Source organism: Psammomys obesus, unplaced genomic scaffold, assembly GCF_907164565.1.
Source record: "Psammomys obesus unplaced genomic scaffold, mPsaObe1.curated_primary_1811, whole genome shotgun sequence".
In the NCBI taxonomy this organism is placed as follows: Eukaryota; Metazoa; Chordata; class Mammalia; order Rodentia; family Muridae; genus Psammomys; species Psammomys obesus.
The window spans coordinates 848,215-873,040 of NW_026590809.1; the positions used below are offsets into that span (position 1 = coordinate 848,215).

Sequence of the window (24,826 nt, forward strand, 5' to 3'; positions counted from 1 at the left end):
AGAAAGAAAGAAAGAAAGAAAGAAAGAAAGAAAGAAAGAAAGAAAGAGAAAGAATATGGTAGGAAGGAAAAAAGGAAAAAGAAGAAAGACAGAAATATATGGAGGAAGGAAGGAAGGAAAGTAGGAATGAAGAAATTATATATATATATATACATAAAGTGAGAAAGAAAGAGTGTTTGTCATTGCAAATAAAGCAGGTTATAAGTTGTCAATCAAGCTCAGTAGTCCTTCCTTATTCCACTCCAACCACCACTTGCAAGCACTGTAGATGTCTGTGCCCTTCTTTCTGCAGTCTGAATCCCCACACAATCTGAACATTTACATGTCTCACAACTAAATTTTCCTACTACAAACTGTCCACTAAGTTATTATTGATGAGAGTTTATTGACTATTTTCAACATTGATTAAATGTATTAGTAAGCTTGTAAGGAACAATAAGTTTGAAAAAATTGGATATAAAATATTAACAATTGGAAAATACTTTAGAATAATTATGGAGAATCAGTTAGCTTACAATGGATAAGCTCATGGAGTAATTGTTAAAATGACAACGGAAGATGCAGAACAAATAATAATGAAGAAATTAGCTATATGGTACTCTATCCAGTCAGCGTGGATTAAAAAGACATGGATAAGCATGCTATTGATGTATTTTCTAATAGCTTGGATATACCCACCAATGTCACAGTAATTATTAAAAATGTGAATTTACTTTCATTAAGGTTAATCAAACTTTTAAAATTTGTTTTGTTTCAACACATTCTTAGCCCAGCTTCTCTGCATCCCTGCTACTATAGCTCCAATTTCTGCAGTACTTACACAATTACACTGTAGAGGCATAGCTATTCACACCAGCTGGAATTTCTACATTACTTGGGATCACCTATTTTCCTAAACATGCACACACAGTCTCTCAATTTATTTAAATCTCACTTGGAAGATAATGCAATAGTGTCTTGCAAACTCTCTTTTTTGTAACCAGACCTGCCTTCAGAGAGCTAAATACAAGGTAGTAAACTCTTAAACAAAACCCCTAAAGGATGAGCTTTGCCTTTCTTTTTCTATGGAAAAAAAAATTTATCTGGATCATTGGAAGCACTCTGGACCTTTTGAAATTTGCACATGAAGAGTCACATTTGATCAAAAAGTATCTAAATACTCCATTTGCAAGATCCATGTGACTTGGGGGAATGCCATAGTTCTCTTGATAAGCTCTCATTAAACATGATGAGTAGAGGTTAGATGGTTATAATGAAAATAGCAGTTTCTGGAAATGATTATGTCACTTAATTTCAACCCATTTGCATACTGCTATTCTTGCAACTGGATGGGAATTTTACTAGGGAAGTTAAATTCATGGGAATGTTTTGATCTTTTTTCTGAGTTACTTATTGACACTCCTTGAAACATTTTTTTAACTCAGCTTACTTTACATTAAATGAAAAAATAGAAAAAGATAAAACTGTCTAAATGTAGTAAACAAAGATAAGTCAAATAATTCATTCAAAACATTGGTTTAATAATACAGTGAACAATAAAAGAATAAACTCTGAACCTAAAGATAAGCTATTTATGTGCTTCAGAAGTTTTAAAAATAAAAGAAAAATGGTACTTTAAAAGTGAAATATTTTACCCTTATGGCATTTTTGAAATTCATATTTCCATGCTACCATTCTTCAAGGTAGACACAGAATTATCTTAAGGTTTAAAACCACTAAAAATTACTTCACTTGGGAATACCCGAAGTAAATTTTCTAAGTCTCTGAATATTAATGATGGAAAAGTGGCTAGGACCTGTTCATTTAAGACTACCCCTTTCTACTGGACAATGCAACAAATTCAGCAAAACCTATTCTTTTCAAATCTTCATTCTCGTTAAAATCAAATTCAAGGCAATGCTGGCCAAATTGTGCCTGTAATAAAGAAGTAAATGGTGGCATGAGTATGTGACCACTAATTTAAAAGTTACAGATACAGCAAGAAAAACTCTAATTACTTTATATTCGATATGCATTATTTATTTCAGTAAGAAAATGTTTATATTCCACTGTTAGTATACTGATTTTTTTTTCAAAATTCCTTTAGAGAAATTTTTCTGAGCATCCAGGAGGTTATTGACACTCTGGACATTGATGTATCATGTGTTTGACCTTGAATAAGCCATGTAACCATTTTCTCAGTTTATATAAAATGGCACTTACTACCTGTAAAAGTTTTGATTCACTACAAAGTGTAAAGTTCTCTCTTCTATTTATATTCCTCCTTTTTGACTGAATTTATTATATGCTTTTCTTTTGTTCTTCACCACTCCATGGTCATTCTGGACATTGAAAGTGAAACCAGGAACCTTTTTTATTTATTTATTTATTTTTATTATTAGTTACAATTTATTAACTCTGTATCCCAACTGTATCCCCTTCCCTCATTCCCTCCCAAACCCTCCCTCCCTTCCTCATCTCCTCCCTGCCCCTTTCCAAGTCCACTGATTGGGGAGGACCTCCTCCCCTTTCATCTGACCCTGTTTTATCAGGAAACCAGGAACCTTAAATCACTTTCTAAAAAGGATTTTCTTTCTCTCTTGGTGATAGGAAATTCCCCCATAGTCTCAATTATCATCATTACGCTAAGTCTCTGAAACCCATCTTCATGCCCATTCTAAACGATTTTTGGCAACTTCAGGTGTTTTAGTTTTAAGAGTTTCAACATGAACTCAAAGCAGGATTTTGGATTTGCTTTGTTCCTTGCAGTTGTGTTCAGAGATATTCCTCAGGATGATGTCATTGCTCTGCAGCAACCCAGAATGCAAATTCCTGGAGTATTTTTCCCTGACCTCTTTATGTGGGAGCTTCTTCTAGCTAAACCCTCCCAGCAGGACCTTTCCTTTACATCCTCAGTAAGTCTTCTTTATGCAGTCCAGTAAACACTCCTAACAGTTGCCTTTATGGGGTGATTGACTTTTCAAATATTCTCTGTGTCTCTTTCTCTCTCTCTTTCCAGGATGTTAGCTAAAAGACACAACTATTAAAATATAAACTCCCGAGTCTTAGCACCGAATGATGGGTCAAAATTGCCATGTTTGACAAGGTCTTCCAAAAGCATGACTTTCAAAATGTGATGCTCAATACATCCTGACCAGTAATGTGAATATACCCTACCACACAGTCTGTCTATTGCTAGAGAATGAGCTGCACAAAGCAGGGATTCTTAACTTGGCTTTCTTTGTGCCTGAAGAGTTTACTTACTATTATTTTAAATGTCTCTCTCTGAGTGTGAGTGTGGGTGTGGGTGTGCCCGTGCCATGGCACAGGTACAGACATCAGAGGACAATCTGGGGTCTTGGTCTTCGTCCACTTATTGTAAGAGTGGCTCTTCCTTTTGTTGTTTGCACTGTGTTAATCAGGTTACCTGATCTGTGAAATTCAAAAGAGTCTCCATCCCACTTTTTAACCTCACTCACTGGAGGTTAGGAGTACTGGAATTTCTTTGCCTCCATACCCTACTTCTCATGAGTTCTGGAAATAGAGACCTAGGTCTTCACACTTGCACAACAAGTCCTTTGCCTACTGAGACATCCCTCCAGGCCACGGGATAAAATATTGGGCAAATAACTGGGTATTAGTTAGGTGCCTAGATATCAGTGCTGTATGAAGGAGAATTTTAGTTCTCTGTTTCTTCATCCACATGTACAACATTCTGCTAGCTGCTTCTTTAGGTGGCTGTGGAATCTTGTTTGCATTTCCTATTTCAGTGGATGTTTAGCGGACTCTCATTTGCATCCCTCTGTGGAAAAGATGATGCTGAGAAACTTTACATGTACTTATATATTTTGTGGTGGGGTGTCTTTTTAATCTTCTTTCCCATTATTAATTGGGCTGCTTGTCTTATTAAGTTGCACGAACACTTTATATATTCTAATGCAGGACCGTTAGGAGACATGCATTTTCAATATATTTTTCCAAGTTCATGACTTACTTTTTCTGAGTTATTTTGTTTTGTTTTTAATTAAATGTTTATTTTGTAGGACAGAGAACAATTTGCAAGAGTCACTTCTTTTCTACCAGTATGTGGGTCTTGGAACTTGAACTTAGGATAGAGGTCTGGCCACAAGTGTCTTAATTCTTTGAGCCATCTGATCATCCTGTTTTTACTTGTATTTCTGTAATATTTTACGTGTGTGTGTGTGTGTGTGTGTGTGTGTGTGTGTGTGTGTGTGTATGGTGTGTGTGTGGTGTGTGTGTGTCTGGCTGGCATAAGTTTGTGCATGTGAATGTAGTTTCACTAAGGCCAGAGGAAGGTGTCAGATAGCTTGAGTCTGGAGTTTTGGAACATGGCTTGCTGGAAACTCAGGTTTTCTGGAAGAGCAGCAAGTGTTCTTAACTGCTAAGACATCTTTGCAGAGCCCACCTGTTACTTTCTGAATAATGTCTTACCAATCAGGAAAAATTTATATTTTTGTCATTACCTTTTAATTTTCCTTTTTGCATATTTGCAATAATATATCCAAAAAGTATTTTCATAATTAATCTATTCTTTCAATTTTTTTCTTTTGGAGTCTGGATATGGTCAAGATATGTTTAATAAGATTTTCAAATAATTAATAAAGATTATTAAGTATAGAAGAAAATGTAATTTTAATAAAGTATTCTGTGTGTCATTTACTCATGGAGCCAGAAGAGGAGATAGGATGTCCTGGAAGGAGTTACAGACAGGTGAGGTTCCATGTCAGTGCTAGAAGTCAAAACCAGGTCCTCTGGAAGAGCAGTCAGACCCACAGCCACTGAACTGTCTCTCCAGCAAGTTTTCAACATAAGGTAGGTATTTGTTTATTGACTGGCTTACATTTTTATTTTATATTTTCAATCACTCAATTGTTATTGCACAATTTTAAAGACTCTTTTGTTCTGATGTAAATTTAGGTTAGTTAAAATAAGTGGCACCCTCCTGAGCTTTGTTTTATTTTATTTTTTGCTTGCATTAACTTTTTATTATAATTTATTACAATTTATTAAATTTGTATCCTGGCTGTGGCCTTCTCCCCTCCCAATCCTACTCTACCTTCCTCTTCTTCCCCCTATGCTCCTCCCTTAGTCCACTGATAGGGGAGGTCCTCCTCTCCTTCTATTTGAGCTTAGCCTATCAGGTCTCATCAGGACTGGTTGCATTGTCTTCCTATGTGGCCTGCAAGGCTACACCCCCCAGGGGCAGGTGATTAAAAACTTGTTACTGAGTTCATGCCAGAGAAAGCCCTTGCTCCCCTTACTAGGGAACCCACTTGGAGACTGAGTGTATGGGCTACATCTGGGCCTGGGTTTTAGGTCCTCTCCATGCATTGTTTTTGGTTGGAGTGTCATTCTCTTCAGGGCCTCCAGGGCTCAGTTTGTCTCCTTTAGGAACTCCTGTCCCCTCCTATCTCTCCCTTCTTTCATAAATTTCCATGCATTCTGCCCAAGGTTTGGCTCTTGAGTCTCAGCCTCTGCTTTGATACCTCAATTGGTGGAGTCTTTCAGAGGCTCTCTGTGGTAGGCTCCTATCCTATTCCCTGTCTTCTCCTGCTTCTGATGTCTATCACATTTGTCCTTCTGAATAAGAACTGAGAATCTTCTCTAGGGTCTTCCTTGCTGTCTAGCTTCTTTAGGAGTATAGAGCCTTGTTTTAAAACCTTATTTATGGGGATTAACCACAATTCATAATCAAGCTTTCTTTTAGCTCCATTGTCAGACCCAAATTTTTTGAGGACTCTACTCAGAAAATACCTAGCAAATCTTTTTTCTTGTGCTGATATAAAGATAAAATATCCATAGCACTGTTTGGGAACAGAAATAGTTCTATTGACTAATGTCTGGTATTTCTTTTCCTCTTTGTAGTTTATTCATAAACATTCATGGGTCAGTCAAGTGAAGATTTAAACAGACCCACAGAGCTCCAGTGTTCCTTCTATGTTAAGTCCCATCTTCCTTAAACTGTACTGTGAATACTGTACTGTGAATCTAGATAACTTGGTATTTCCAAAGTCTAGTTCCTGCCTTTTCATTGAGAAATAGATAGAGTTCAGATTTCCTCTCCTGTAGTTTAGCCTGAGAACAGCCTTAGGGAGTAAGCTGGGCATGCACACGAGTCCCCTGATGTCTACGTTTGAAAGCTCGAGCATCTCTGTGGAGAAGCATGATGCACACATCTGCATCACGTGCAGTCCCTCTTGACACTTGTCAAATGCTTAACATTATCTTTGACATTGTTGTCTTCCTTTTTCCTATTCCCCAGTTACCAAAATACAAGTTCTCATTGTATGTTATTTCACTAATTTAATATTCACAATTTGACAGAGATTATGGACAGAGATGACAGAGATTATGGAAAGCAGAAACAGAAATTCAATCCTTGAAGTTCAACTGGATTTGAGGAAGTAATTCTGAAATTCTATTTTGCCTTCTATGTACATACACTTTTAACAAACATTAGCAGACAAACTAGCATTCTCCTTTCCATGATCTTTTCAGCTTTTCAAGAGACAGACCTACAGATGGTTGAAGTGAATGAACAATAAAAAATTTCCTATTAGTAGCTAAATTGCCAACATAATATTCTCCTCAATACCACACATCACTCTAACTTCTAAAAGACTGGCTGCCAGTGCTGCCCTTACAGAAAGGAATTTAAGAATTCTTGAGTTTCAGAAAGAAAGAATTTTCATTCTTCTTTGAACATGATAGGATAGTACTTTGTGGTTGAAAAGAAGCTAGGACTAGAATTTCTTCTGTATACTGTGAGCTTAGCCTCCAAGATTTCCATTTTAACTACTTAGATATTGCAGTATTATGAAATGCCCCCATTCTTTGAAGATCTGAGGTTATAAAGGTTAACAGCCATGTCTATATAGACTTTATCTTACAGCATCAAGTACAGTATCATGGGCAATTAAGTGCTCAGTGGTGCCATTTGCTGAACAGGACAACAATGACTGAACAGGACAACTATGGAATGGAGGGAGAGGTGGACATTTGAACGCTAATGTTACTCATATTTCTCATCTTATGGGATGGATATCTATATGTTATCTATATTCTCCCTACTTTTTTGTTTGAATGTATTTACACTACATATTTTCTCAAATTCTGTTCATCAGTAAACTTATTTGTATTTGAAGGAAAAGAAAATTATATTTTCAACTTATTCTGATAAGTTATATCTTCATATCACTTGTTAAAATTTTGACTTTTATATAAAAAGTGTGCCTTTTTGATAGAATAATTCAGCCAGATTCAGAGTTTGTTGTGCATTAGAATAGCTTGTGATTAAAATGGATCTTTAACATTTTTAAGAACTAGTAAGTTACCACCAAGAACAACTATCCATTAGAAGATAGACTAAGATGAGGACTACAAATATAGCTCAGTGTTTTTGACTGGCACATGTGAAACCCTGGGTTTAATCCCCCATACCACAAAGGGATATGTAAGAGATTTTAAATTATAATGTAATTTAGCCGAATGTTTGTACTCTAGGACAAGAATACATAGTAATCATTCATGATTGTGACTTCTCCCTTATGCTCCCCACCACACATATTTCTTACTCTACTCGATCATGTGCATCTTCAAAGACAATGTAGACTGTTATGAGCTCAAAGAAGCTTGGACGGGGACACAACTTGTGTGAGCACTAACAATTGGTTAACAATTCTGTGCCCCAGTTTACAATGAGAACACAAACAATACTTGATGGGGTTATCAACAGTAAATGTTGGGAACGATAGTAGCTGCCTCATAGTTGTTGAAGTTGAGTGTGTCACTGTAATGGAGCCTTTAATTGACCCTGAGGCTAATGCCACTCTTCTCTGGCATCACCACCACTAATACAGTTATCATCAAGGCTCTAGAATCTCTTACGAGGAACAGACATTTCCTTATTGATATTTTACTCTGTGCCACCTGCATCAGGCACAGGGACAAAAAATAGTGTGAGTTCAGTTTTGTTTTTTTTTTTTTTCATATTTCGTGTGTGTGGTGTGCGTGTGTGTTTGTGCATGCTTGAATTGCATGCTTGTTCTTGCACAGGCTCACATCATCATTTTTAGTGTCAGCAGAGATGACATGAACTACTTTTGGATCAACAAACATCAACTCCTTCCTCTGAATATGCCCTGCAGTCACTTCAGTTTCCTTCTTGCTCCAGCTTTCCTGACTGACTCTCAGTCATGTCAATGCTTACCCAAAAGAAACATTACCTCGGTTCTAGATGCAAACATTTCCTTCCACATCACTCTGTGCAGTTCTTCGCCTGCCCTACTGTGTGCCGGTGCTCAGTGCTGCGCACACAGGCAAGCCATGACTAAAGACAGATGTTACTATTTTCTAAACATTCTGTGACATGAGTGTCTAGAAGCAGCAACATGAAGAAATCACCCTCAGTGTGCCAGCTTAGAACAATGAAGCAGTGGCGTGTCAATCAGAGGCTACAAAAGTGCACACATTTATGGTGCTCAGGTCTTGTGCCCAGAGTTACATGATGAACATAGATACAGCTTTGCTATATTAAGATTCATGGAAAATGGATAAATTTTAACTGTTCTTGCCCCCAAAGCACCAAAAAATTATACCTATGAAATTATGAAGATGATAATTTGCTCTACCCTAGTGACCTTTGAAGAGTAAACTCATATGTATGCCTTACATCAATTTAAAAAGTGGATACCATTGCCAGGTGTGGCGGTACATGTCTTTAATCCCAGAACTCAGGAGGCAGAGGTAGAAAGATCTCTGAATTTGAGACCAGCCTGGTATACAGGGTGAGTTTCAGGATACCCTGAAACTTGTCATAAAAAAAAGTGTCAATAGAAAACAAACAAACAAACAAACAAATAAACAAAAGAGTACTATTCATGAGGTAACTTTTATTCTCTAATGCACAGAATTGTAAGAAACTCTGAAACATGATGCATGCCAGCATAATATTAAATTATATGGAAATTTATGATAACACAACTTTTCTTCATGCTGAACTCAAGGACCAATACTGACTCTTTTCAAAGATCATGCAGAACTGTTAATTTATGCAACTCTTTGAAATTCTAGGAATGGAGCCTTAAAAGAATATGTGGCTTACAAACTTAACTTAAAAAAAAAAAAACCTCCTAGTTTCTAAGATGAAGAGATTTATCAGTGAACAAATCCTGTCTACTCAACAGAAAACGTGAGAAAATTTGGGGCACTCACGGATTAAAGACAAAGATAATACCCTCCCTCATCCCTGCGGGAGCAACAAGGGCTGTGTGAAATGGCACACACTGCCAAGTGCTCTGGAGGAACATAAACACCACTCCACAGATGTGCTGTTGCTAAACTTTTTTGGTTAGGTAAACTCAGGAAAAAAAACCAACCAACCAACCAAACAAACAAAAAACACAGCTCCTCCGATCATCCACCCCAAAGAGAGATGAATCCAAAGGAGATTACTTTTTTTTTTTTTTTTTTTTTTTATTGTATATAGCCATCCTTATATCCTTAGGGTTTTCTTCTGAGCCACACAGTCTTAAAGGAGTTTGCCAAGTTAAAAATAATTCAAAAACATTAAATAAGAAAATATGTAAAACACTTATTTTACATAAAGTAAGCTGGCCTGGATCGATAGATCACATGTGCTCTTTTTGATTCCTAGGAATGACTCAAACTTACAACTTTGTGGCTTTTTAGTTTATTAGATTTTAGACTGTTCTTTTGTAAAATGAAGGTAACATGTTCCCCACAATAAAATAGCATGGGTACTGGAGATTCTTCCTTGACACAAAATAGTTACTGGTAAAATTTAGCCATCATTTCCCTCCTTTGTAAGAGGTTGTAGCATGAAGAGCCACCTGATTTAAACCAGAAAGCATGGGCTAGGTTCTTTCTCTTTTAAATTTATTAGGTAAGTCATTTGACCTTCTGAACAGAAATTGACTATTTTCAATAAATGTGGATTGTAGCTTTCTCTTATAAGAAAAGATATAGAAATGTATACTTTAAGGTAAAATTTTAAGAACAGCATTATTGCCAGCAATGGACATAGATGAATAAAACCCACAGACACTGGAGAGGCAAAGAACCACAGTGCCGATTTGTTTTAGAATTATTATAAGTGCTTTTATTGGTCAGGTTCTTCACTATATGTTTGTTAAAAATGCCTTTATAAGAGAGTACAAAAAATGTAGATGTATAGGTGACAGGAGAGCTAAGTAGTATTAAATTCCAGGATAATTAGTTTACATTTAAAATCTTACTCAAATTGGTCTCTTCTGGCCTTGGTTCTATCTCTTATAGTAGACCCAATTATCCTACTACTGCATATGCCCCAGGCCTGACCATTTGATCTTACTGTAGATATGGAGTCGTTTTTGGACAACCAAAGTTTAGGTTCTACCATGTTTTAAGCATTAATACTTTTTGTAATGTTGATAATCTTTTACTGTTTGGTAGTATTGTAGAAGACAAAGGGAGATGGAGGGACTGTTTCATTCCACAGATGGAATCCACATTAGGGGTCTGCTTCAAATCAAATAATATCACCATTCAAATGTAAGGCTACATATATATATATAAATCATATGCCTATCAGGGAAAATAACTTTGAAATCTAGTTCACTTCACTTACTCAGACCATAAACTAAAAGAAGGAAAAAAAAAAAAAAAAAAAAAAAGCAAGTAGGAACTATATACCAGGCAACAACAGATTTCATTTCCTACCAAAGAAAGAAATCATGCATAGGAAACACACAAAGAGAATAAAGCCAATTCATGTTGAGCCTGTGGTGATGCTTTGAAGCTTACTTTTAACCTAGTCTCTTTTACATTTTCAGATGCCATGAAAGGTGATGTATGCAGAAGGCAACACCTTTGGGGATTGGGGGATTTTACTTTTCCCACTGGAGTGAAGATTTGAATCTTACTTTTTCTGAAAGCAGCTTTAAAGAACTCTTCAAGCTGTCTGGAGAATGCTGGCTGGCAGAGGTTAGCAGCAGGTCTGCGTGGGTTGCTATGAGAGGCTGCAGTTGATCGATGCTGCTGAGAACCTCCTTTGCCTTCGCAGTGTTTTCAGGTGAATAGTAAATAAACTGGTAGCCAGTGCTGCAAAGACAAGGATGGAGCGAGTTACACAAAGCGCAGAAAGCATTCACAGCTCTGAAAACTCTAAGACCAGAGGAAAAACAAACTCAAATTTCATGAGTCTCACTTAACAAATGAAAACAGAAGAGAGTCTTACAATGCCCTGAGATTTGTAAAATCCCAGAGAGTAAGAGCTTAAGAGATTAAGGCCAGAGAGTGTGAATCCATCCCATGATCAACCAAATGAAAGCTTGCATATGACCACATATGCTAAGAATTGGTATTAAAATGACTGTTAACATGAGTCACTAAAGAATACTAGGCCAAATAGTAGAACATGGGCCCTCAACCCTTATAATCAACTCAATTGCAGTGTAAACCCTGGCTTGTAGCTCACTAGGCTGTGAAATCCTTCAGCAGCTTCTTCATTCTCAGGAGAAAAGAGGATAAATTATGTAAGCAAATCTATGATATGGTTAAATTCAGAGACTCTCACATGCAGAGACTACAACAATGGTAGGAAGCAAGTGTTCAACACACTTTTATCTATGACAGTGACAAGCACAAGAGGGTAACAAACTCTATGAACTCAAAAATGAAGAGAAAATAAAATCAATTCCTCCAAGTGGTCAGAAAGGCCATCCCATTTTAAAGAGAAGAGAGGAATCTAAAGCTCCATTATATTATTTTATTTCCACACTTGTTCTTAAATCTAGCTTAAGAAAATAAAAATCGAAAATTATTAATTAGTAATTTTTGAGTTTCATCATCAGCATGAAAGAACTTTTGGGGGACCCTGTGAGAGCAGGTGCCAGGATGGAGAGGAATAGAAGGCAAACAAGAGGGAGAGAGGGAAGGAGAGGGGGAGGGAGAAGGTGAGAAAGGAGAGGGACAAGGACAAGGAGAGGGAGAGGAAGAGGAAAAGGGAGAGGCACAGAGGGAGGCAGAGGGACACAGGGGGAGGGGAAGGAAGAGGGTTGGGGAGAGGGAGAGGGAAAGGAAGGAATAATTGCTAAATTCACAGGGTTGGTACAAACTTTCTTATATTCTTTAATACAGCCAATAGCCAAACTTCTTTTAAAATGCATTGAAGCCTGTTTTGATTATTTATAAAATATTTTCCTTATGGTTACTAGCTAAATTGTTTAAATTCCCATGATTCCATTTTCAATTTTGAAGACTTAGAAAGTACTGAAAAAAAAAAAACTATCTAAAAAGCTTCTTTCCTCTCTCCTTTCTTCTTCAGTGGAAATTATTTAAATCTTTAAAAAAGATGATAATATTTTACAAATATATAATATATTCCTCACAATGTCCTTGTGTGTTTGAACCAATCCCATGAGAGCACAAGAAAGCAACACTGGCAAGCCGAGAGGTGCAGTACAGTGTGGACAGCCCAGGATTCATTCTGTTTTCTTGAGCTGCCTTTCTGAGCAGGGATGCCACAAGATTCAGCCCACTGGTCTTTAAGAAATAAAGCAACTCCATATTACCTTTGCAGTGAAAGCAGTTGCCTGAAGGAAGCAACGTGGCATTATAGTGGGGACAGTTCTTGACATCTCACAGCTGTGGTTAGAGAGGTCAGCGCTCACTGCACACCACACACACAAGACATTGTGTGATGGGTTCACTGTGGCCTGCTTGCTGGCCTAATTTCCCGGTACTGCCAGCTGCTTCCTGGACTTATGCGGACTGACAGGCTCCCCCATGGCTTAGTCCTTAGAAAGCTCAAGTGCCCAAGGCCAGGTGTTCTTCCACTTCTCTGCTCACATGACTTCTTTCTCAGTACATAACTTCTGACACTTCTTACTCTTTCTCCATCCCTTCATTGTGATGGCTGCATCTGTTCCCTCTTTGCTTTTCTGGCAGTTCACTCTGATGTTATTTGTAAATATCACCCACTTCCCTTTTACCTTTTTCTTATTTTGTGCCCTGAAAATTCTTTTAGAATTCTCTACATGAATCTAACATACATATTTCCCAGAAAGTTTTCTACATGTCTTTTTGGCCTTGTGGCTTCGATGAGTGGCTCTCAAATGTTAGCAGCCATAGCGTGCACTGCTGAATGAAGACAGGGTTTTGGTCCTTATTTTCTTAAGGATTTAGAATTTATTTGCAGTGCCAAGAGATTTTGCTTCAGTGGGCCCTGCAGTTGCAATAAATCCTTCGGAGGAGTTGATATAAGTGATCAGCTTCATCATTAGAGATACTTGCTGTCCTTGACTTGCTTCTGACAGCCCACTGTAACAGCTGGATCACACTTCACAATGAGTCTGTCAAAAACTCACTTAAGCTACTCCGAATGTCCTTGTACTTTTAATCAGGCTACTTTTACAGTTGTTCTTTACATTCTACCTAGGTTCCTCTGGTTCCCTTCCCATTATTACTGTGTCTTCTAACATTTCCCACTGCTGTTTTATGTTGTCCCTTTAAAGGACCTCATCCTCTTTCCCTGAGACTGTTCAGCCACAGCCTTGGACATAACCCAGGTTTCTGCCTCTTGTGGCTCAGTCAAGCCTCCCCTGAAGCTGTTATGTGGCAGTCATTGGTTCCTATTATGTTCTATTTGAATGATGGGCATTTTGGTGAGGCTGAGAGATTCATTTTCTGCAGTGAAGGCCAATGTTCATGTCTAAGATGATATAGTATGTCATGAAGAAAAATCATTATATACAAAATACTATTGAGTATGTATAGATTTCATCTATCTATTGAATGACTTACCCTGTAGACACATCATATATTTTAACAGTTACAGCTTCTTAAATAGAAATTTATAATTAAGTTATGTAGAAAAATAATAACTATTCTACAGTGTTCTGAGATTTAGGCTGAATCCAAATGCTGAGTCAACTGTCAATAAGCTGAAATCAGAAGAAGAAAATATTCCCTCAGAACACATTATAGAATATAAAATCAAATTATGGATGGTAGAAATTAAAATTGGTTTCACATTATATTTATATTGAATAAAAAGTGATTTAAAGTATGTACTTAGATGTTACATAAAGCTAAATACAATGAGAACACGAATATATACCATCTTCTGTATTTTATGTACTTTGATCTTTTATTACTGATCTGTCTTGTCTCTTCATCTTCTAGTGTTAGCAAGACTCAGGTACCAGTTTGGAACTTTGGCTTTCAAGATCCATTTGACATTCCTCAGTATTTAATCTCATGGTTTAAATGTGTCATCCATGTGTAGAGTTCTTCAATGCACATCTTCCCCTATCTCCAGTTGAAACAAAACATCTTTAGGCAGACCCAACTCAATATGTCAAAAAGAGTCCCTAGGCAGTTCTCCACTCTCAAACAAGCAGCTCAGCATCACTTTGATTCATGACATGACCACTAACTTCTCCTCTTCCCTGGCCTTTATCAGAAAAGCTGCCCTTCCCTTTTAAATAAACCTAGAATCCAGCCGCTTGTTCCTATGCTCAGTACATATATCCTACTGCGAGTGGCCATCATCTCCTACCACTGGGGCTGGGACAAAACAACACAAACTCTAACATTACCTTTAGCTCTTGGGAAAATGTGCTTTAAGAAATGGACATTTCCCAGGTGGTGTTTGTGCACTCACTTAATACCAGCAACCTGGAGGCAGAGGCAGGTAGATTTTTGCGTTTGAAGTTAGCCTGATCTACAGAGAGAGTTCCAGGACAGCCAGGGTTAGATTCAGAAACCATGTCTCAGAAAACCAAAATACAAACACACAAATACCAACCAACCAACCAACCAACCAAATAAACAAACAAACAAACAAAAGAAAAGAATATTTTTAACTTTTGCTCAGGGTTTGAAAGATAGAGAAGAGAGAACGGGTGGGAGAGGGAGGGAGGGAAGAAGGAAGGAAGGGAGAGAGATCAAGTATGAGCAAGAGTGAGCAAGAGAGAGAGAGAGAGACAGAGACAAAGAGAGAGAAACACACACACACACACACACAGAGAGAGAGAGAGAGAGAGAGAGAGAAAGAGAGAGAGAGAGAGATTCTTTTCCCAACCCAAGTTAACCTGGGACTTAACTGTAGTGTTTCTCTTTTTCCTCTACCTTACCCAATAAATGCTTAACCCATTGCTCAGCCACACTACTATTTTAGGCAATGGAGGAATGGAACGTGTGGATAACAGATGAAGGATAGAAAAGAAAGGAAAGGAGGAAAACACATGGGAATGGGCAGAAGACAGGAGTCAATGAAGTTAAAGGAAAGGAGGAAAACACATGGGAATGGGCAGAAGACAAGAGTCAATGAAGTTAACAACAGGTGTTCTAGGGTAGTAAGTCTCTCTTCCTGTGGTGAAATTAAATCTCCAAAGGAAGTCTCAGGGTAATTTTTTTATTTACCTTTTCCAAGTCATAGAGGTTGTGTGTGTGTGTGTGTGTGTGTGTGTGTGTGTGTATTTACAGAGGTACAGACATGCTCTTAGTTCTAACAGAGAAGAAAACCATGTGAATAATACATAGAAATTCACACTTTAGTGCACTCAAATACACTCTTCTAAAGCTTCACAGGGCTTAATAACATGTTTCCTGTTGAAGGTACAATCATATCTCTCTGCTTTCCCCTTGCCTGTTTTTTATTTCCTGTTGGATGTCAGGCTTAGAGAAAAGAGCTTTCACAAAACTCTCTTTCTTTGCCACCTGTGGGTTTCACTTATGTAATTAAATGACTTATAAAATCTACACTTAAATTGGTCTTTGCTGTTCAAATTAGTCGTTTTCTTAGGGAAAAAAAAGAACCTTGGATTCATGTAAAATTTAGGCTCTGTGTATGTTATGATTAAAGTTAGATTCCAGCACTTATTAACTCTCTGACAGACAAAATAGTATGAGCTACTCCATTTCTCCCATTTAGGAAATTTGTTTGTTTATTCTGATTAGTCTCTCTTAATGTCTGTTTTATTTTTTAAGCTGTTGACTGTGGTTTTTGTTTTTGTTTTTGTTTTACTACATGATGGTCTCTCTTACATATAAGTAGATATTTTACTGAAGATGAAATAAAAATGTTCTAGGTTCCATTATATAACTTTGAAATGAACGGAGTCTCACCTGTAATATCTTCCATGCCCTGTCTCCACTCTCTGCATGTGCTTGCCTTGACTTCTTTGGACAACAACTAAAAATCTGTTTAGTTCTACATTGATTCAGTTTAGCTTCTGGTATTTTCACACTCAATAACAACTAACCAAGGACCTCTGACTCTCTCCAAAATTAATGACCTTTCCTCTATTCTGGAAATAATATCTCCTGCTTGTCTAATCAAGGAATGGAGTGAGGTGCAAATTTAAAATAGATTTCAAAATACTTTGCACATATAAATGATCATGTAACTGAAAACAGGCCTGAGAAGCTTAGGAGAGTAGTGGAAATGTCTTAAGACTGGATTGTGAAGAGTTTACAACATGCTGTTGACTAAAATTCAAAGGATTCTACATCTGCCGTAGGCCATTTTCATAATATGCTAATTATATTTTGATAAATCTCATTTAAAAAAATGTCCTCAGTATATATTACAGACCTGGTGACTATTATCCAAGGGTAGGAATACAGAAAAATAGAAGGTACATTCATGAGCCATCTCATTTTCCATGTTAAATCTAAAGTAAAGAGGAAGTCTGATAAAGCAAATAATTTGTACAATATATTTAACTAACATCTAAATGTTTCTCTATCATTATAGTAAATAATAACCAAGCCTATATTTTATTGGTCTTGTATTACACTAATGTTTTCATGGGTCTCATTATTTTGTTTCCACAACTCTCTACGAGGAAGTACTATTATGTTATGTACACATGGAAGATGAAGGCTAGCTGGTGCTTTGCCTGAGTCACACAACTAGCATGTGTGGTAGAACATGGATTTCAGCTTACATCTTTATAATCACACAACGTGTACTCCTAATTATGTTTGCCTAGCTCTTGAATATTACATTGAGTCATTTTAGATAATTTTTTTAAATTTTTTATTAATTACACTTTATTCATTTTGTATCCCCCCATAAGTCCCTCCCTCCTCCCCTCCCGATCCCACCCTCCCTCCCCTTTCTGCATGCATGTCACTCCCCAAGTCCACTGATAGGGGAGGTTCTCCTCTTCTTTCTGATCTTAGTCTATCAGTTCTCATCAAAAGTGGCTGCATTGTCCTCTACTGTGGCCTGGTAAGGCTGCTCCCCCCTCAGGGGGGATCGTTGATCACAACGAGCAGGCCAATCAGATTATGTCAGAGGCAGTCCCTCTTCCCATTACTATGTAACCCACTTGGACACTGAACTGCCATGGGCTACACCTGTGCAGGGGTTCCAGGTCATCTCCACGAATAGTCCTTGGTTGGAGTATGATTTTCTGGGAAGTTCCCTGTGTTCAAATTATCTTTTAAAAAAGTATAAAACTATAAGTAATATGGGAAAGATCTACAATTTAATAACATCATGGCAGATACAGACCATAAAAATTAAAATAAAATTAGATCTCTTATCCTCTAATTAAGACTATACATTAGAGAAGATAATGGTTCTGTTTATAGTAGAGATTTGTCTAAAGTAAGAATCTGGGAATCATCTAATGCAAAAGTACAACTAACAAATATTTAATACCTGCTAGATGGGCAATGAATTAAGAAAAGCTTGGTAGTAAGAGGACACATATGATGATTCCTGTTCACTAACTGCCACACCAAGGCTGGCCACATGGGATTAAATATAGAGAGAAACGTTTTTTGAAGGGTGTGTCTTTTCCATAAAAATAAAACCTTACAAAGCTGGTCTCTCAGTTCTGAATGTTCACTAGCACAGAGTGTCACAGCGTTCCCAGTAAGCACTCTACTTTAGCTGCTCATGTTCACACCACACTACATGGATTTCTCCCTTTGTAGTGCATGCTCAGTGACACTTCCATCTTTAAGGTTTTATGCTTGATGAAAGTAAAGGTTGAAGAAGGTTTTCTCACACACACACACACACACACACTCTACAACTAATAAGGAAATAATGACCAAACTATTTTAAAGGAAGAAAAGTCTCCATTCCAAACAGCAAACTTACTAGCTTTTCCAATATATTCACTGATGTGTATATATCTGTGCCCTTTGTGTTTGCATAATTTCATGTTTTCTTCTTTCTTATATCTAGATTCTTCCTTTCCAATGTAACAAGCACACAGAACCCAGACAATTCTCAAGCCTTCCTAGACACCATTAAAATGATTCTTTTTCTTTTCATCTGCATTGGCCAGCAAGTTGAAGCCATCTTTTCTTCTATAATAGCAGGGCAAAGGGACGACAATGGAGTTTTTCAGGTAAAGTCATAGTTAATGGATTTTTGCAATAATGAGTTATCTCATTTTGTGTAAGTCTATTTTCTCCCATCACAAGAAGCTCATATGTATATTTTAAAGTTAGAATTCCATTACAACCTCACAAAAATGAGATTCTCCCTACATTATTAAATACTATTTTATGTGTATGTGAAAGCCTGCTTTTCATATGGGCACATGTGTGTGCCTGGTGCCCATGGAAACCATGGAAGAGGTTTTCGAATCACTTGCAGCTGGAGTTCAGGGGATTGAGAGCCACCCTATATGGTGCTGGCAACGTTCTTAACTGTTGAGCTCCTGCTCCTCCATATATATGTATATATGGAGTATATATGCTTTCCAGATTTATATATAAATATATAAGCTTATATACATTTATACACATCTTATATAAATTTATACACTGTGAATTTATATTTTTATAAATTTATACATTATAAATTTATATATATATAAATCTGGAAAATACTGCTTTTAGCTATGGTAAATGACTTTCTTTTGTTACCTTTGCAATGATGATGGCCAACTATATAGGTTAGGGAAGACTTGTAAAAAATATTCTGAAAATCTCTGTACTGAACATGAGCACAAAAGTTCTTTACCAGATTCATTCAGTACAGACAAGTTCATATGACACAATATGTCATGGTTTCAAGTATTGTTTTACTTTATAGAAAACAGGTCCTTTACAGAATTTTCTCTCAGTGTTTCAAAATAAGTGAAAGGAAATGTTTCCTGTTAATTTATTGATATAATCTTGTGTTTTTAACTCCTAATCTTTCTGTAGATTGACTTTTTTTCTTTGATCCCTCCTTTTGTACTTACAAGTTATCTTTCTCTTGTGCCTGTGTATTTATTTATGTCTGCAAATCTATATGTAATATATATATTGTTTTTAATTTTTATGTTGAGTTAAGATACCAAGTTTTAAAATATAACCATTCAAACTATTTTTGAGTAAACTGTGACTCATTTACTTAATAAGTCATTTCTCAAAAGTGTAAAATTTTTATTAATATTTCCAGCAATTAAACTGCAGCAACAATGTGGTAAATCAGGAGTAATCAGCCATGTATCTACATTGGAAATGGGGAAACCCAAGGATGAATGGCTCTCTGAACTCTCACAATTCAAACTCTTCATGTTTTGTTATTTTCACACTTTTATTTTGACAAATTTAGTATCGAAACTTCTAAAGTTGTTTACATGTTGCCATTTATAAGTGACTTTAACAATTTCCCTTCTCAAAACTTTGAAATGTCATGCAGTGTTTCCTGCAGACCACAGAACACACTTGGTCTCCCAAGGTATTGATAAGTTTTGGACATGTCCCAACTTGCAAATGTTAAAAGGAAAGTGGACAAGGGTATTATTAATTGTAATTTGGCTAGCTTTTATAAAATCTGTCATCTTCCTTTTTTCAGGATACATAAATCTGTGCTTCCCTTGTTAGTGAGCTGGGAGTAATAGCACTATTCTAACACATCCATGTGGCTGCTCTAGGCCTTGGGGACATTTTCTAAGATACACATTTCTTGCTCTGATTCTTGATTCTACCAAATGCCCTCATCTTTATTCCTTCACTTAGGCACACAAGTCACACCAGGAAGAGTGATTTGCCTCATAGGAAACCCTTTTTACTTCATGTATTCACTCCTTCATTATTCTTGTTAGTGTACCAAACACATGGCAAGCAGTTCCTAGGGATTCAGAGATGCCAGATAACACAGTCTATGCCTTCAGATCAAGCTCTGTCTAGAAGGATGCTCACACTGCAGGTTTAAGTAGAACTGAATCAAACCAGGCTTTTAAATTGTGCAGGCCTTACGGTCAGATCTGTGGCAGCCAGTGAGGATGCACATTCTGGTTCACTGTGGAGGGCACTCACTGTGTGAGAGATGCGGGAAGTGTTAAATATGAGACATGAAGCTGAAAAGAAAGTACAGCAACATTACACAGAAAGAGTTCTCCTATGCTATCATTCCCATGTCAAATGTGCCCCAACATGCTTGCGTGTTGAATGCATGGTTTCAGCGTGTAGCCCCATTATAGAAAGTTCTACATGCTGCAGGAAAGGAAGGTATGTCAGGGCGTGGGCCATCCATGTGCAGGTTACGCAGTATCCTCAACCCCAGTCTGCTTTCGTCCATCTTAAGGTGAATACTTTCTTTTGACTCCAGGCTCAGAAGCAAAGAAGGCAAAAAAAAAAAATGTGGTTTGAAATCTGTGAAATCATGAGCTACAGTAAATCACATCCCCTTTTGTGTTTATATATCAGCACTTCTAACTTAGAGATCAGAAAACTGCCCAATACATTCATTTTTTTCAAGTTGTGCTTCTCAGAGTTTCACCTATCTACAGTCTACTGTAATCTAAATCGTAAATTGAAAGAATAAGCAGCTTGTATAATTTTAAAGTTGTACGAATTCCTTAGAAGTAGGATGGAGTCTTGGCTCATCCTCCTCTGCCTCTGTTTGCCTGCTCTATCACTCTGTGCAGAGAATACATGCTGGATATGCTACTTGGTCACAGTCAGTCCCGTAGCAGCTACCCTGTACATCAGCTCAACTGTCAGGGTACCTTAGAGCTGTGATCAAGTAAGCTTTATTTCATGGAATAATAATCACAATGATCAGGAAAGATGCTACTGGCTATCTTGTTACAGCATATTGTTAGAGTTCTATTCTGTTATTAGTTATTAATCTCTTGTTCTGTGTTTATATGTTCAGCTTTATCAGTAGGTGTGTATGTATGCATGGAGAAGTAGAATAAGATGGTCTGATGGTTTTAAGTATTCCCCTTGGATTTGAGGATACATCCTTTGAGGATGAGGTGACACACAAGCACATAATATGCACCTCAGTTTTAACCGTCATATAGGAAGTACATGAATTGTTTAAAATTATTAAATCACAAGATTATATTTGCCTTTTAAAAATGTCATTCCAGACAAAATTAACCAAATTTTTGGATCAGTGCCAGCGAGAAGGAAAGAGAGGTTAAGCTCCTTGGTAAAGGAACATCTAGAAGACAGTGCTCTGTGGGTCAGGATTTTCTTAACCACTAGCTTCTTACTTAAATTAAAGACTTCTAAAGCAGTTAGAAAGCAGAACTCATATTCAATGTTTTTTTTCTTACACTAAAATAAAGCAATGGCAATATAGGTGCTAAACATTTGCTGACTTCTCAGTAAAACATTTGAGAGCATGATGGTGTAGTAAGCATTTTGGTTTCCTTGAACAAACAGAAATGTTATGGGAATAGGATTTTTGTTTTACTCCCGGGCATGGGATATGGGGCTGCTTCAAATTATCCACAGAGGGTGACTATGGTTTGTCTCGTGCTCTGGCAGAGACATGATTTTGCCAGCAGAAAATAGTTATGTGTGTGTTGGTATAATGTTCTTTTGCAATGTATACACCTTACCCTTGTTCATTTAAATGATAATTTCTCTCCCCCACTATCTGGTTTCAATCCAGACATTGCACTGTGGTACATATCCTAAGCATCACCTGTCTCAAGTTTGTGTAAACATGCTACCATTTGTTCTCTAAATTGTCAATTAAAACAACCAGCCACAATATTGAGCTATGGAGATAGGTGAGACATCCTGGTTCAGAGTGGGAGGAGAGGAAGGAAGCAGGAGGAGAGGAAGGAGTAGGGGAAGGAGGAGAGGAGAAGCTGGAGGAGAGGTCTTGGAATGATGTGGAGAAATGAACCGGACCTACGATACACTAAAAGCAAGTATAATGGGTGAATCTGAATGGTAGGAACTATGCAGGCTTGGAGGTTTAGGATGGAGTAACTATTGCCCAGCATTGTGTTCTAGGTTAACTAAATAAATCCTAGTCTCTGTGTGGTGATTTGGTTATACCAGCTGTTTAGGATGAACCGCAGCTGTACTAAAAGATATATCACTAGTAAATATTAAGTACCTAATACAACATGTGTGGAACCCTGGGGACTCTTCAGAGGGTTTATAAATTTATGATCCCGGAGAGGGCCTGCAGAGGATGGTCCTCCTGCTGCTGCACCACCCACTGCTGCTGCTGCTGTCCCTATGGATGCTGTCTGCTCTTACCTCTGCTGCTGCTGCTGTTTGTTGTTTGTAGTTTGTTGGATTAGTGGTGGCTATTGGAAATATACTAATAAGGAAGATCAAACTCACTCCAAGGAACTTGATGCCCCTCATCAGCAGGAAGTAGTTTAAGGATATCAATGCAACCTTTTCTCTCTAACGTCTTTTTCTCTCCTACCTAGGGTTGGGGTGATTGAGAGGGACAGGGGTGGTGTAGGGAGGTAGGAAAAAGAACCCAATAAAGTAGCCAAATGTTACATGATGGTGCAGTTTGGGGATTTTGTTTGTTTTCTTTAAGAGAAAGAACCCTTAGAAGGAGCAAATGTGAGAGTGTATAGAGCAGGAAGTGACTTAATATGGCCACCTTGAAGGTGTGAGTAGAGTAGAACCACCTATGTGTGGTTACACACTGACATGCATATGCAGGTACACAGGCTCACACACATGCACATTCCATTAGTTTTTCCAAACCTGGACTTAACAGGATAGTAGCCTCTGAAGACCAGTTCTGAAGATTTAGTCATAAACCCAGTATTCATGCAAATTCATGCTTTTTCAAAAGGCAATATAATAGCATCTCTGAAATTTTGGAATCTTTTAAACAAAAAATTAATGAACAAAAATATACAATTTCAGAAGAATATGAATAAGAGTATGTTTTAGAAGTACCAGTGATTATAAAAATATTTACATACAATTTATTTTTTAAAAAAGATTTATTTATTATTTACACAACATTCTGCCTGTACACCAGATCTTACTATAGATGGTTATGAGCCACCATGTGGTTGCTGAGAATTGAACTCGGGACCTTTGGAAGAACAATGAGTGTTCTTAACCTTGGAGCCATCTCTCCAGCCCCCTAGATACAATTTTAATCTATGGCATATTTAATAATCAAGCTAAGTCCAATCAATCTAATTTAAATTTTAAAGTATATATAATTTAGACCTGGAGAGATGGCCCAGTTGGTGAAGTGCCTTCTGTGCAAGCAAGAAGACCTGAGTTAAAATTCCCAGCACATAAATAAATTACCTCTCCCCTCCTCTCTCTCCCACTCTCTCTTTCTCTTTATCTCTCTCACTCAGTGTGTGTGTGTGTGTGTGTGTGTGTGTGTCTGTGTGTCTGTGTGCGCGCGCGCGCACGCATGCATGTGTTCTCAGTGCAAATGTGCAAATACCAGCAGCCTCATGGCCTAGTCAGTCCATCCAGCCAAATTAATGAGTTCCAGTTTCACTGAGATATTTTACCACATAAAATGAGTCTGAGAACAATTCAGGAAGCACTAGTGTGTATTTCTGGTCTCAACACCTATGTATACACACACATAGACACATGAGTATGTATATAAACTAATGTATAGAAAGGGTAGGTGATTTCATTGATTCCACAAAGTCAATTAAATGCGTTAGAATACAAACTCAAGCAGGGAATGATAGTTATGACCCGACTATGGGATGAAACTTTCTGTTTGCCCAAGAATAAAAGACAGAAACAAATTAAATAGGATTATAAAAAAGTCAGCAGCATTCCATTCAATGACTGAATCTGTGAGGATAATGCCTAATACATGGACATGGCTTTCACACACATAAAATCATTTGGTGAAGTACTCTAAGCTGGTTTATTCTGGGAAGGAAGTCTGAGGCACTTAGGCTCTCAACTGCATGTTCCTTTAGTCATTGAACTTGTATGCTACAAGAAAATACAATATGCAACTAAAACAGGAACTTTACAAAGGATAAAATATTATTTAAAATTCATATAGTGTCATGTGCAAATTAGTGAAAACACTTCAGATTACACATACCACATTTAGTCTATGCTGTGTAAGCCTTGTCCTTCAGTTTGTACATATTCCTAAGCCTTGGTAGGATTACTTAATTAAAAATGTATTATTATCTAGCTAACCCAAATGTAGAGGAAGCACACAGCCCTTTCCTTCACAACCATAGGCTATCATGCACAGAGGCTCTCTACAGGTTGTCACTCTGGGAGCAGAAAAGCCACATGTGCAGGCTTGGCATACAGAGTTCTGTATTTGCTAAAGTATAAATGGAACTGCAGCTAGAAGTAGCCAATGAGAACAAAAAAAAAAAAAAAAAAAGAAAAAGAAAAAGAAACTAGAGCCTTAAGAAATCAAATTATAATAAACACAAAAATTAAATTACTGTCTCCTTCAAAATGACGTATTTCCAAGCAACTGGATTCAGTTCAAAAGAAGGAATTGACACAGGCTTTTCACTTGGCTTTATTTTCACTGTGCCTATCTGATTTCATTAAACCACTTAAGGGAAAGTTTTTAATGGAATAAGTTCTTTCTGAAACCAGAAACAAAAGCTGCAGTTGAAAA

General features: G+C 37.3%; 1 protein-coding gene across 1 annotated transcript in view; it reads right to left on the reverse strand.

Moving 5' to 3' along the window:
• The window catches only part of Inpp4b (inositol polyphosphate-4-phosphatase type II B), a 672,431-nt gene that overhangs the window by 108,376 nt on the left and 539,229 nt on the right, over positions 1-24,826 (reverse strand). Inside the window, exon 13 of the mRNA XM_055609049.1 lies at positions 10,923-11,100. Within this exon, the coding sequence (XP_055465024.1) occupies positions 10,923-11,100 (178 nt within the window). The remainder of the gene's footprint in view (positions 1-10,922; positions 11,101-24,826) is intronic.